We start from the raw sequence: 13,282 nt of genomic DNA on the forward strand, positions 1-13,282 counted from the left end.
TGTGCGTTGAATAAGAAATGATTTTCCCTCTCATGACTGCCTTTGCTGTTTCCCAAAGAAGGCATGGTGAGATGTCTGGAGTATTGTTGAAGTCTAAGAAGGTTGCCCACTCTTTTTTAAAGAATTCAAGAAATTCCTGGTCCTTTAACAGAGACGTATTAAACCTCCAGGTTGTACCAGAGGGTGTGGATTTTTCCCTAGAGATATTTACAGAGACTGGTGCATGATCACTGATAATAATTGGATGGATATTGGAGCTTTGAATATTTTTTTAAAAGAAAGTTACTGATTAATAAATAGTCTAAACGGGAGTGTGAGTGGTGAACTGGAGAGAAAAAGGTGAACCCTTTAGTGCTTGGATGACATGAGCGCCACGTGTCACAGAGAACCAGATCATTCATGTACTGCTTTAGAATACTTGCAGACCGCCATGTACGCTGGTTTGCTGCTGTGCTGAGTCTGTCAAGATCAGGGTCCAAAACAAGGTTGACGTCTCCTCCGATAATGATTGTGGAGTCAGAGTGAACTGAGAGTGAGGTGAAAAATCTGTGAAATAAGGAAGAGTCGTCAACATTAGGACCGTAAACACTCGCTATACAAAAGTCCTTATTCTGAATGGATATATTGATGATTACAAATCTGCCTTCTGGGTCAGTAACTGTATCCTTATGAGTAAAATTTAGATTTTTATTAATTAAAACAGCAACTCCTCGTTGTTTGGAGTTGTAACTGGCAGAATATATGACTGGAAATTGTAAGCAGCACAGGAGGTGATTCAATGAATCCGATAAATGGGTCTCCTGCAGTAGAGCTATATCTGCTTTTAGACCATCCAGGTGATTTAACACTTTCAATCTCTTTGGCCCAGAGCCAAGTCCACGCACATTCCAGCTAACGATTTAGACTGTTCATAACTGCTCTGACTGAAAAGGTGTAAAGCTAAGTAATGCGTGTGTGCCAGTCCTTGTGCGCGTGCCCGCATTGCAAACCCGCTGCACGTGACAGAGAAGCGCTGTGCATGTGTGCGCGTGAACGTTTTCTGGCTATGTGAGGTGCGTGTCGCATGCGTCTAATGAGAGCCTGTGTGAGGTGTTTGCAGTATGTCGGCGTGTGTGTGCGGTATTGCATGTGCACGCCCATGTGCGCTTGTGTGCGCGCGCGCCCGTTCCGTGCATACATAAATACTTACCGAGGATGAATTGCTGCAGTTGCTGCAGCCCTGGGAGAGTCCTCAGGCCATCCACGCTTGGTGGGGCAGGGGGTGGTGGTGGCAGTTTTGGGTTTCACCATGACGCAGGTATAGTAAAACTCGTCAATGAGTTTCTCCAGGTCCTCCAGGCTGACAGAAGCCTAATACTCTCAACAGGTTATGTTAGTTTGCTGGAAATATTTTAATATGGCGGAAAAATGAAGCAAGATCGAAAATGTTTGTTCAAGTGCTTACGCGCCGCCAAGTCGACTCACCACACTCGTCTCGCGGGGAGAGAGTTTCTCCACATGGACTTTTTTTTCTAAAAAAAAATCAAACTTCTGTTGCCAATCATAAGCAAGCTCGTTCAAAGTCCACACCCCTTCTACTAATACCTTCTCAGGAGAAACTGTCAATCAAATGTTCGAGATGGGGGCCAGTGGGGCCCACCTGCTTTTACTGAGTTGAATCACTTTTGATAAGGAAAAATTATTAAAAATTAGAATTAGCAAGAAGATGTTAATAAAAAGTTATGAGAGACAAGAATGGTTATTCTGACAAATAGAATGAATAATTCATGACTGTCTATTTATCAGTAGAAGTCTATATGATTTTGGCTTCTTGAAGCCAGCAGATACTTCCTTCTACACGCTAAATGTATAGTAAATATATAACTGGATGAATTGTGTGTAATGTTATTATCTATAGAAAATGCCTTGCTTACAGTTCCACCAAATTGAAGTCAATTCAGTCACCATTTTCCCGCAATATATCCATGTTGGAACCAGACATCCTCGATAAGTTGTGAATTTTCCGTCTACATTTTTAGCCCTTGTGCTATCTTAGATGACCCCATTGACATTGACGTGTTTTCCCTACCATGACAAAGGTGGATAAAGGTGGAAAGATTTCATGTAATCCATAGACACCAGTGAAGATCACAAATCATTGAAGAAAAAAAAGGTTCAGCGCACTGTCTAGTGGGTCTAGATCAGTGTTTTTCAACCAGTGTGCCGCGGCACACTAGTGTGCCGTTGTAGGTACCGGATGTTCTCGGGTTGCCGGATGTTCTCGGGGTCCTTCAGGGTCCTTCAAATGAGTTATATCACTAGAGGAGACATCACGTGGTTCCTCATGGGAGGAGAGCACCGCCATCTTGGTGAGGTCAAGTTTTGAAGACCAAATCACTTTTATAACATTTAATAAAGAGCTCTGTTTTTGTTTTCAATCACTTCATTATATGAAAAAGAAGAATGGCTTGAAATTGCTTAGTTTTGTTCAGAAATACAAACTTCACGAGTACCCCTAACTTAACTAGTATTAGACTACTTAGATTTTTTTCTATGTTCCTTTATTTTATTTTACTTATGTTTTTATTTATTTGTGTGTTATGTTCATTGTTTCTTTTTTTCCCCTCTATTCTTTATTTTCTATGTCAATATTTTATATTTGGCAATGGTGACTGATCTTCGAGGCAATATTGATTACATCGTAATTGTTCGTTGTTAACGTTAATGTCATTGTTAATGTATGATACCGCAATTGTCAATAAAGTTTTTTAAAAAACTTAGCGACGTTAACTCATTGGTCGTGGCAACTTACAGCCAATCAAATAGTGTGACGTCATCATTGGTCGAAGGACCCCGAAGGACCCCGAGAACATCCGGCAACCCGAGAACATCCGGTACCCACACCGTGAGAGATGGTCAAGTGTGCCGTGGGAAATTGCCCTCATTAACTGATCTAAAAACATTTCCCATCTCCATGATTTCAGCTCTCTGTTCATCCAAACAGGCCCTGATAAAACACTGAGGTGTTAGGAATATAAAAGATCATAAATTACTTTTTCTTTGCGTTTATTTTATTTTATTAAAGACATTTTGATAAGGTACCGCGATTCAGCTGCACCTTCGGCTGTATTTTGGAAACGTCCCGTCCCTTTATCTCTCTCCACCAATCATTCTTAAAGGCTTAATCACATGTCATCAGTCTGACCAATCAGAAGTGGTTAAAGTCTTCACTTCCTTGTCCCGATTTAGCTCGTAAAGTCGCTCAGTTCTAAAAAAAAATAGCAGCTAAAGCTCGTCTTTAGCGGTGTAGCTTCCCACAGAATCCGGTATCAGACCGTGGAACAAGTGAACAAAACAATGAAGCTCCGAAAACCGATCTCCGGCCGTTTTATGCACTACATCTCCCATGATGCATTGGGTTGTGAGAGTGACGGCGCATACAGAGATCTGTTGTTAAACGTCTTGAAACCAACGAACACACATCAAACTGTTTTTAAATCTTCTAACTTATCTTTTATTGCATCTTTTAGAAAAAAACAGCTGCAGTTTCCAGCTTTTCTGCAACAATTATCTCAAAAATGCATGTGAGATTGCGGAGGGGCTGTAGATCAATACAGACTTTTTTTTAAATTTTTGGATGCTGGTGTGCCGCGGGATTTTTTTTAAGGTTAAAGTGTGCCGTGGCTCAGACAAGGTTGAAAAACACTGGTCTAGATGACCCAGCTCCCAATGTTAAAGTGCCTAGGATAGCACAAGGGTTATGGCAACCACTCTCTCTAATCAGGAATGAACATATTAAAAGGCCACACCCTATCTACTGAAAGCGGGCTTTGGAGAATCTGACCTCAATCGTTTATTAGTTTCAAAAAACTGTATTCCTTTTTTTGGTAATTATTATATCCATGAAGATATGTTGACAAAATTCCCCTCCAATCCAGTAGGGGCAGTATATTCACGACTGCTCCGCACAATAACTCGAGAAGAAGACTGAGGTGCCTGCGGAGTGCAGGGAAGCTATGAAAGGTTATCAATGGGTAGGTCCGGAACTTCTTAAACAACACATTTAAGGCATTTGGTCCGTTGAAAGGCGGATACAGTGGCTGCGCTTTGTTTTCAGCTCAGGACGTTTGATCTGCTTCGACTCACGAGCGCACTGACTAAAGTTATGCTACGTATTCGCGCATATTAGCTCCTCCTGTTGTTGGACCCTCTTCTAATTGACACAGAATTCGTTTTTTAATAAAATGCATCAGATCAAAAAACAAAAAAACCGCCAAGAACTGGAACTAATGATAAATGTCATATGTCACAAGCTGATGTCAGTCTTTTGTTGTCCAGTTTAGCCTGTTAATAATAATTAGAAATCAATTTTAGCTACATAATAGAAATTTTAAAATGTCTATTTTCTTGACGTTGTTTTTTTTAAATAATGGTGTAATAATTGTTTTTAAAAAGTTTTAAAACTGGACAATTGTTTGTTGAGCTTTAAATAAAATGTAAGCTTTTATTTTGACGGTCAGCCTAAATATGTTGTCTTTTATTTTGGATTATGTTGATAAAGTTGAATCTACTTTAACATACTTTGTTGTTTTACGTCATAGTCTTTATAACTCAAATCAGGTTTGGGTCAGGTTTGGGCTGAATACACCTATTGCTGTTTATAGATGTATAAAAAAATGTTTATCGCTGCATTTTTACAGTGACTAGGTGGAGCGCCAGAATGCAAAGCCTGGTGGCACAGGTACTTGTCATGAGGCAGTTGGGAAGGTTCAACCCTCGCCACCTGGTGGCGGCAGGATATGGGCTGAGGCAGACTCACTGGTGTCCCAGGGCCATCCACACTCTGCAGCTGTGGGGCTCCCGAGGAGCCCCCTTCATACACAGTGGTCACCAACTCGTCTTTCACCTCAGAGATGCTGACAGGAGCTCGTCGGTTCAACATCTGAGGTTTAAAAGCAACAAAAAGAAAGCTTCCTCTGCAGCTGCACAGGATGAAGATGAGGAGGAAGACGAGGATGACCAGGAGGACAGAGATTATGACAACGTTGACCCAAATCTACCAAAAGACTTTAAGGATGTAGAAAAACATGTTCGATCTTTCCGTTTTGATGTTATCATGAAAGCTGGCCTGGACATAGCGCGCAAGTGAGTAAATGAGTCAGTGCAGAGATCTCACTATCAAAGTTTCTTCGCAAAAATATAAAGTTTCTAAAACAGTAAATGTTGAGCCAAGTGGTGGTGTAGAAATCCAAAGTTAGCAGTGTATTATTGCCAGGATTTTTCATGTAAACACAAAGATTTAGCAGAAAACATCTTTGTCTTTGAAACTGTCTTTTCAATCCTCTTTTTGTTGTCACAGCAAAATTGAAGATGCCTTCTACAACAACAAGCTCAGATTAAATGGTCATAAACTCATGAAGAAAAGTAAAATGGTATGTACTCCTTACTGTAAAATATTTATAATTTAATAGTTTTTGCTTTGATTTATTGCAATGTGTTTTGTTGTTTTTATTTTAAGGTTAAAGCTGGGGACTCCTTGGACCTTGTGCTGTCAGAGAACCAACAAACAAACATGGTTATGCTCATGAGAGTTGTTCTTCTTAAGGTTGTTGATGAAAGCATTAATAATGAAAAGTATAAAGTTTCCATTAGGCGCTGGAAACATCTTGAGCTTTCCAAAAATGATGCTTTTAAGCAGTAAACTTTATCAGAGAATAGGGGAGTTTATCTGGGTGGAAAAAAAGTGTATTTCTAGTTAATCACCAAGCAATATTAAATGTTCTTATCTCTTTGCAAGTAGACTTCCAGTAACTATTGGATATCTTGATGATCAGAGTTTAAGAAAAGTGGTGGGGACTAGATCTTGTGGTGGTTACTTTTGGTTTATGACATTGTCTCAATAAAGGTTCATTTTGAATCATGTTTTAATTTAATTTAATTAGAGAGGTTTTATTTACAAAGTAACTTAACCATGGTGTGTCAGGGACAGGGTAGTCAAATGAGAAAAAATAAATTCTTAAAAATGAAAATATGAAATAAAATATACAAACTGGGCCCAAGAAAAAGAACTCAACAGAAAGTTATCTTAAAACTTTAACTTAATCAATTAAACATTAAAAAACTGGTCTTACAACATACAGACCCTTTCCAAAAACTATAACATGGAATAATGTATTTATTTCTTTACAAATTCAGGGCCCACTGTTGAATTTATTTCAAGTATTTGTTTATTTTTGCATTAAAGCTTATATAACCAATAAAACAGGTTTTAAGAAAATTACAAAAATGTTGAAGAAATCATAGTTTACAAAAAAGAAATAAAGACAGATCAAATTGATCAAAACAAGAATATTTAAAAAATGATATATCCACCTTCAACAGTATGCAGAGGGGCCAGGTCCTGCTGGAAGATTTAATCTGCATCTCCAGTAAGATCCTTCAGAAGGAATCGTGCATTCCTCTAAAACATTCTGCCAGACCAGGGGTGGTTTACTACAGCCAAATGTGGCCCGTTAAACAATTTAATCTGGCCCGCAAAACTTTAATAAATGATATTGCTAATCCTTAATATTTAATTTTTCATGTATTTCTGGTGTCTTCTCATAGATGGTAGATAACAAATATTTTGATCTTTGTTTTCGTGCAGAAAGATGCAGGCAGTCATTATTCTGATCATTCCATGAATGCAGCATTTCTCTAAATCTGCATTTTCCCTGAGAGACATTAAGCCATTGGTGCAATTGGCACTAAAATGAAAACAAAAAGCACACATTTGGTAATAAAAACTTAAAAATGTCCTCTGTATTAAAGTATGTATAAATTTTCAATCAAAATTAAAACATGTTTTCATCTAGATTCCATGTAACGTATTTCCCTTCTGAGGTGGATTACCAAAACACTTCATGTGTCTGCACCTGGTTCAGCCCTTCTTTCAAAATGTTTGCCCACTCCTGTGCTAGACTGTTGCAGTGATTTTGGATTGAACAAAGCAGAGTTTGGACATTGCTGCCCAAATGATGACTGACTGTGGAGATTTCACTCTGGACCACTGGTTCTATTCTTCACCAGTCTTCCTCCAAACCCTTGGACCTTGATTCCCAAATGAAAGCCACACTTTACTTTTATCAGAATATTGGACATTGGACCACTGGCTAACAGTCCAGTCCTTCTTATCAAGAAACAGTTGAGACGTTTCCTCCGTCGACCCAGATTTAGAAGTGGCTTGACCTAAGGAGCCTGACAGTTGTAGTCCACCTCCCAAATGTGCATGTGGTGGTTTTTGTAGCTTTTTCTCCACCTCATTCCACTCTTTCTTAATGTCTGCTAGGTTCTTGAATCTTGATATTTTGATAATCCGGTAAAGCCAGTGACGTGCGGTGAGGTGCATGGCTAGTGAGGCACCGACATCATCAGTCAGATTTACAAACAAATCAACCCTACAGGGTAGCTTATTGACCATTTGATTGGCAACAGTTAACCCTTGTGCTATCCTAGGCACTTTACCATTGGGAGTTGGGTCAGCTAGACCAGTGTTTTTCAACCTTTTTTGAGCCACGGCACACTTTAACCTTGACAAAAATCCCGCGGCACACCAGCATTCCAAAAAAAAAAGAAAAAAAAAAAAGCAGAAACTCACAGTCTGTTTTGATCTACAGTGCCCCCCCCCCCCGGCAATCTGACGTGCATTTAATAATTGTGGCAGAAAAAGCAGGAAGTTGCAGACGTTTTTTTCTAAAAGATGTAATAAAACTTAAGTTACATACATGTATGTATACTGTATGTTCGTTGTGGTTTCAAGACGTGTAACAAGGACGACTCATTGTACGCTGAGGCGCTGTCCCTTTAAGCCAATGCATCATGGGAGATGTAGTGTGAAAACTGCCAGAAAACGGCAGAAAGTCTCGCGTCTCTGAGCTTCATGGTTTTGTTCACTTGTTCCACGGTCTGATACCGGATTCTGTGGAAAGCTACACCGCTAAAGACGAGCTTTAGCTGGTGTTTTTGTTGGAACTGAGTGAGTTATGAGCTAAATTGGAACAAGGAAGTGAATACTTTAAACACTTCTGATTGGTCAGACTGATGACATGTGATTAAGCCTTCAAGAATGATTGGTGGAGTCGTGGAAACAGTAAAAGCTGCGGGACTTTTCAGATAACAGTTATAGCTGCAGCTAAATCGCGTTACCGTCATTCTTATAAAAATGTCTTTAATAGAATCAAATAAACACAAAGTAAAAAGTATTTTATGATCTTTCATATTCCTAACTACTCAGTGTTTTATCAGGACCTGTTTGGATGAACAAAGAGCTGATTTCCTGGAGATGGGAAATGTTTTTAGATCAATTAATGAGGGCAATTTTCCACGGCACACTTGACCATCTCCCACGGCACACTAGTGTGCCGCGGCACACTGGTTGAAAAACACTGATCTAGACCCACTAGACAGTGCTCTGAACCTTTTTTCTTTAATGATTTGTGATCTTCACTGGTGTCCATGAAATCTTTCCACCTTTATCCACCTTTGTCATGGTAGGGAGAACACGTCAATGTAAGGGGGGGTCATCTAAGATAGCACAAGGGTTAAGTGTGTTGTTTAAATTTTCATTTCAACATTTTTTTATTTTCAAACTGTAGCATAGAAAAATATCACCAAAATTGTTTTTATTGACTTACTTTTACTCATAAATGAAATTCATTTGCAGTTCCTTCTGAAGAAACACATGGACAACCTGTTTGTAAAAGTGTTCATTTACTTTTTCAGTTTTAAGTCTTTCAATTAAAATCACTGCCAATGACGTGTCTAAAAATCTCAGTCCTCCATTTCTAAAATTATGCTAAACAATATTAAAAAATAACTGGACGGCTATCCCTGCGACAGACCGGTGACCTGTCCAGGGTGCCCCCTGCCTCCGCCCACAAGTGGCCGGCTTAGGCTCCAGCAGCCCCGTGACCCCTAAAGGGATGAAATGGTAGAAAATGAATGAACTGGGGCCTCATTTATAAACGTTGCGTACGCACAAAAGAAGGCGTACGCCACTCTCTACGCAATAGTTGATATTTATAAAAAGCAAACTTGACGGGAAAATGTGCGGTCCTTCACGCAAGCTCTGACCCAGGCGTACGCACAAAAACGGGTAAAATGAGAAATGGCGAAACCGTCAGCAGATGGAAGAAACAAGTGAAAGTGACAGTGTGTGCCAAATCGTGCTGGCATGTGCTGTGATACACAATGTGGCACAGCTTAATAACGTGCCTCTACCCCCTGGTGCCGATTGCTGTGTTGGCCCCGACCCTGAACCCCATCCCCACCATTTTGACCCAAATGCTGCTGCTGTGCGCCAGCGTTTGGAAGTGATGCGTCGCTTGTAAAGAACAACAAAAGGTGTGGAAAATATTATTTATTCAAGATTCCCTGATCGTGCAGTTTATTTCAGTCAGGGCAGTCTTGATTTCGCCCCAACTCCTTGGCCACCTCTCTGATTGAACTAATGACTTCCCTCTGCATTTCAAGGACTGCATCGGTGAGGACACGTCCACTGCTGGAGGGTTGAGAGCCGCGTGCCTTGGAGACGCTGGGGCCAGACGGCTGCTCAGCTGCAACATCGTAACCACTGGCCCCGCTGGAACACCCAGCAACTAAAATAAAATTGTTCTATATTAATAAACTGTAATTGTGTAGCCTGCATGTGACTTGACTGCATTCATTTTATTATTTTCTCTTACCTGTGTCACCCGGTGCATCTGGCGCGTCGGTGTCCCCCTCCGCCTCAGTCACCACTCCACTTAAAAGGGATTCCCCATTAATAGCCGCCAGTCTCTCATCAAGAGGTCCCCCCCCCCCCGTGGCAGACACACCCTGGCGATGGAGCACTAGACGTCTTTTCGCCTCGACTTTAATGTCCGACCATTTCTTTCATTTCTTTTTTATTTCGGCCACGGTCCGAGGTTGTGAGGCTACAGCATTTACGGCGTCTGCCACCGTTTGCCACTCAAGTGCCTTTTTGGCATTAGTAATGCCCACACTGTGCCCTCCAAACAACATTTTTCTCCTCTTTTCCACCTCGCCAACGATAACTTCTACTTCACATTGAGTGAAGTTACGTTTTTTTGATTTCCTCTCTGTGTTTGCCATGGTTTCGCAATCAATGAATATTAATTTCTTGGGCGTTTCACGGACTATTTATGGGCAACTATAGGCGTGTCATGAAGCCGCAAAAGCTGCGCTACATTTAGAATTGGTTGTGATTTATTAAGGGAAAGATGCGTAGGATGTGCGTGCGCACGGTTTTATAAATCCGAATATTTCTGTGCGTTCGCATGTTTCATCCGTACACCACTTCTGACGCAAATCCTTTATAAATGAGGCCCCTGGACGGCTGCACTTGACTTGCTACCCCTATTATTGTCATATTTTTTGGGATCACCTGTGCCCTCTGCCATGAGGAGCGCGTGCTGCGTGCCTCACCTAGTGTATTTCTAATGCTCATTATACTGGATAAAAAAAAAGACGAAATAAATGGGTCACAAACATGCACCAATGTAACCAGACGGTTGACGAGAAAAAACCCCCAAAGTAATTAAAAATAAAGCATATTTTATGATAATAGAAAAACTGAATCAGCAAAGCACGTGCATCAGCTGCAGCTTAGTCAGGATATGCATGACCCTTGTGCTATCCTAGATGACCCCACCCTTCCATTGACGTGTTCTCCCTACCATGGCAAAGGTAGATAAAGGTAGAAAGACTTCATGGAATCCATGGACACCAGTGAAGATCACAAATCATTGAAGAAAAAAGGTTCAGAGCACTGTTTAGTGGGTCTAGATGACCCAACTCCCAATGTTAAAGTGCCTAGGATAGCACAAGGGTTAAAAAAGTATATACATCTTTTTTATTGTATGCACGTCACTGGCTGAAGACATCTTCTCCTGCCCCATTTTGTCCTTACATTAGATCACGTGTCAAATCCGAGGCCCAAGGGCCACATTCGGCCAGCCATGTAATTAAATCCAGCCCGCGAGATCATTTTATATTATAGTTATCAATAGCCCGTCGAAGTGTAGCGCTGATATTCACATTCACTAGAGATCCCATACTGCAGCGCTTCAGCTGCCCAACAAAATACACTGATGAGCACCTAGACTGTGAATTTCTACATCACAGGACCTCAAACCAAACACAAACAAACTTGTTGACAAAAAATGATCCCAGGGGGATATTCCAGGAAGCATGTTTAAACTAGCCTGACCTTAAGCCTGAACTCTGGCTGAAATCCGCCTGAACTTGCTTACTCTGGGTATGTCGGTTCCAAAAGACCGGATACGAGTTGGCGTAATTACGCTCGACTTAGTAACCCTGGGTTAATGCACGTGCATGTCAAGTACATAAAGACATTCTCAATAGATCGCCGATTTCCAGAGTCACCATGGAAACGCGTGGTGAACCAAAGAGAGCGCTATACTTTAGTGAGACGGAGTCTGAGATTTTGATGACGGCATATGAAGATTATACATCCATCAAAAAAGTAACACGGCTGCATCATCAAAAGAAAGAGTTTCTGCTTGTAGTAGAACAACAGACAAAGTAAACGCACGAGTTTCTGATCTTATTTCCATTTTCCTTGTGACGCATACATATATATAACTTATCCAATTTTGCCACGTTGAATGAACTACTTCTATTGGTGACAAATAATTGAGTTAAATTTAATCAACCTAATTTCTTACGTCTATAAAACTCAATAATTGTTTATACAACTCAAATTTATGTGTTTATCTAACTAAATGTCATATTACTCCAATTCAATTAATATTTTTTCCATCTTAATTAATTATATTTCTTGATCTTTCATATGTCTAAGTATGAGCCGGCAGATATGCTCAATCAAAAGGACGGAAAAAAAATGCAAGATGCGCACAAATTCATTAAAGAACTCTCCGTCATTGTCATTACAGCAATAAGCGGTAGGGGTGCTATATAAACTCATCATCCTCTCCTTCACTCTCACTCATGGTGCAGAGACATAAGCACAGTAGGACAAAATAACTCAGCAAAACACGGCAAAACACAGTAAAACAGCTAAACAACTAAACACATTTGGTCAAAAAGCCACACTTAAACCAAAATCCGTCCAGACAGGCAAAGGAAATGGTATCCCACAATCCCTTGCGGTGCCGACCTAACAGCAGCACCAAAGCTACACCTACTTAATTGAATTAATTTGAATGAAAGTAAAATAACTGTCTGATAACTACGTGTTATTTTTAAACTGACTTAAAAAAAATATTTATCTTAACTGAAGCAAATAACTAAGTTAGATCAAAGTAAAAAAGTTTAATTTTCCAGCATTCATATGTGGTCTTATCACCCTCTCACGGTGGAAAAAGTATTATCTGAGTTTCTTCATCCACTAAATCATCTTCAAATGGACACGCCATGCTGCTTCACCTCTATGTAAACAAACTAACCTTCAACTAAACCTGCTCCCGACCAGGCAACTTGACATACTCTGAAACATACCTCCATTTCTGGAACCGAAAACTGAGGTTATCAACTTCCTTAGCCTCAAACTTACCGTGGGAGCTAGCATAACCAGCTTCCTGGAATACCCCCCAGGTGTCCAGCTTATTTTTGAAAAGCAAAAACAACATGACGAAGGACACTAATGCTAGAATCATCGGATGGTATTTATGTCTCCAGCCATTTTGTTTTCAAGTAAAGTACAAGTCGGGACACCAGAACATAGTGACAGACTTTTTGTCCCGTGACTTGGATGAATAACGACTTTTAAAAGGGGGACAAAGTAGTTGTATCTATTTGTCACTTCTCTGTAATTGCTCATCACTTTTAGACACATCATGTATCTAAAACACAACCATCAAATGTTTACACTCGTTTAATTTAGTCATGTTTCCCCACCTTCTCTTCCTGGTGCCCAAAGAACAAAATGGTGGCCAAGGCCTTAACTTTCTGTTTAGGAGTTGGGCATAGGAAGTCAAAAGGATTTGGATTTCTTTGTATACCTTCTGGTTGTAATGATTTGAGTCGTTTGTGTAAGTGTGGCTACGTGTAATTTCTGAAAGGCACACTTAAGCTGTAGAGTCAGAGCCTATAGATGACGCTTCTTTTGTAAATGAGCTTCCACAGTTCAAGATCTTCATGTTTAGATGTTTACTTTCCAAATGCATTGTGACAAAAAACAAATTATGGTACAAAACATATAAACGTTAAAGTTTGGTCAAAAACTACTGAGCTCTCTTAGCTCTATAGCTTCACTAAGCTAACAAGAACAAGGCACATCAAC

At 40.2% G+C, this 13,282-nt stretch overlaps 1 protein-coding gene across 1 annotated transcript; it reads left to right on the forward strand.

Moving 5' to 3' along the window:
- The first annotated feature begins 3,853 nt into the window (after positions 1-3,853).
- Positions 3,854-5,896, forward strand: mtres1 (mitochondrial transcription rescue factor 1). The gene is made up of 4 exons (XM_004084824.5): positions 3,854-4,013; positions 4,680-5,124; positions 5,339-5,411; positions 5,498-5,896. The coding sequence occupies exons 1-4, from the start codon at positions 4,010-4,012 to the stop codon at positions 5,678-5,680; spliced, it is 705 nt and encodes a 234-aa protein (XP_004084872.1). The 5' UTR covers positions 3,854-4,009; the 3' UTR covers positions 5,681-5,896.
- The last annotated feature ends 7,386 nt before the right edge of the window (positions 5,897-13,282 follow it).

This window comes from Oryzias latipes, chromosome 22 (assembly GCF_053564925.1).
Source record: "Oryzias latipes strain Hd-rR chromosome 22, Olatipes_Hd-rR_3.1".
In the NCBI taxonomy this organism is placed as follows: domain Eukaryota; kingdom Metazoa; phylum Chordata; class Actinopteri; order Beloniformes; family Adrianichthyidae; genus Oryzias; species Oryzias latipes.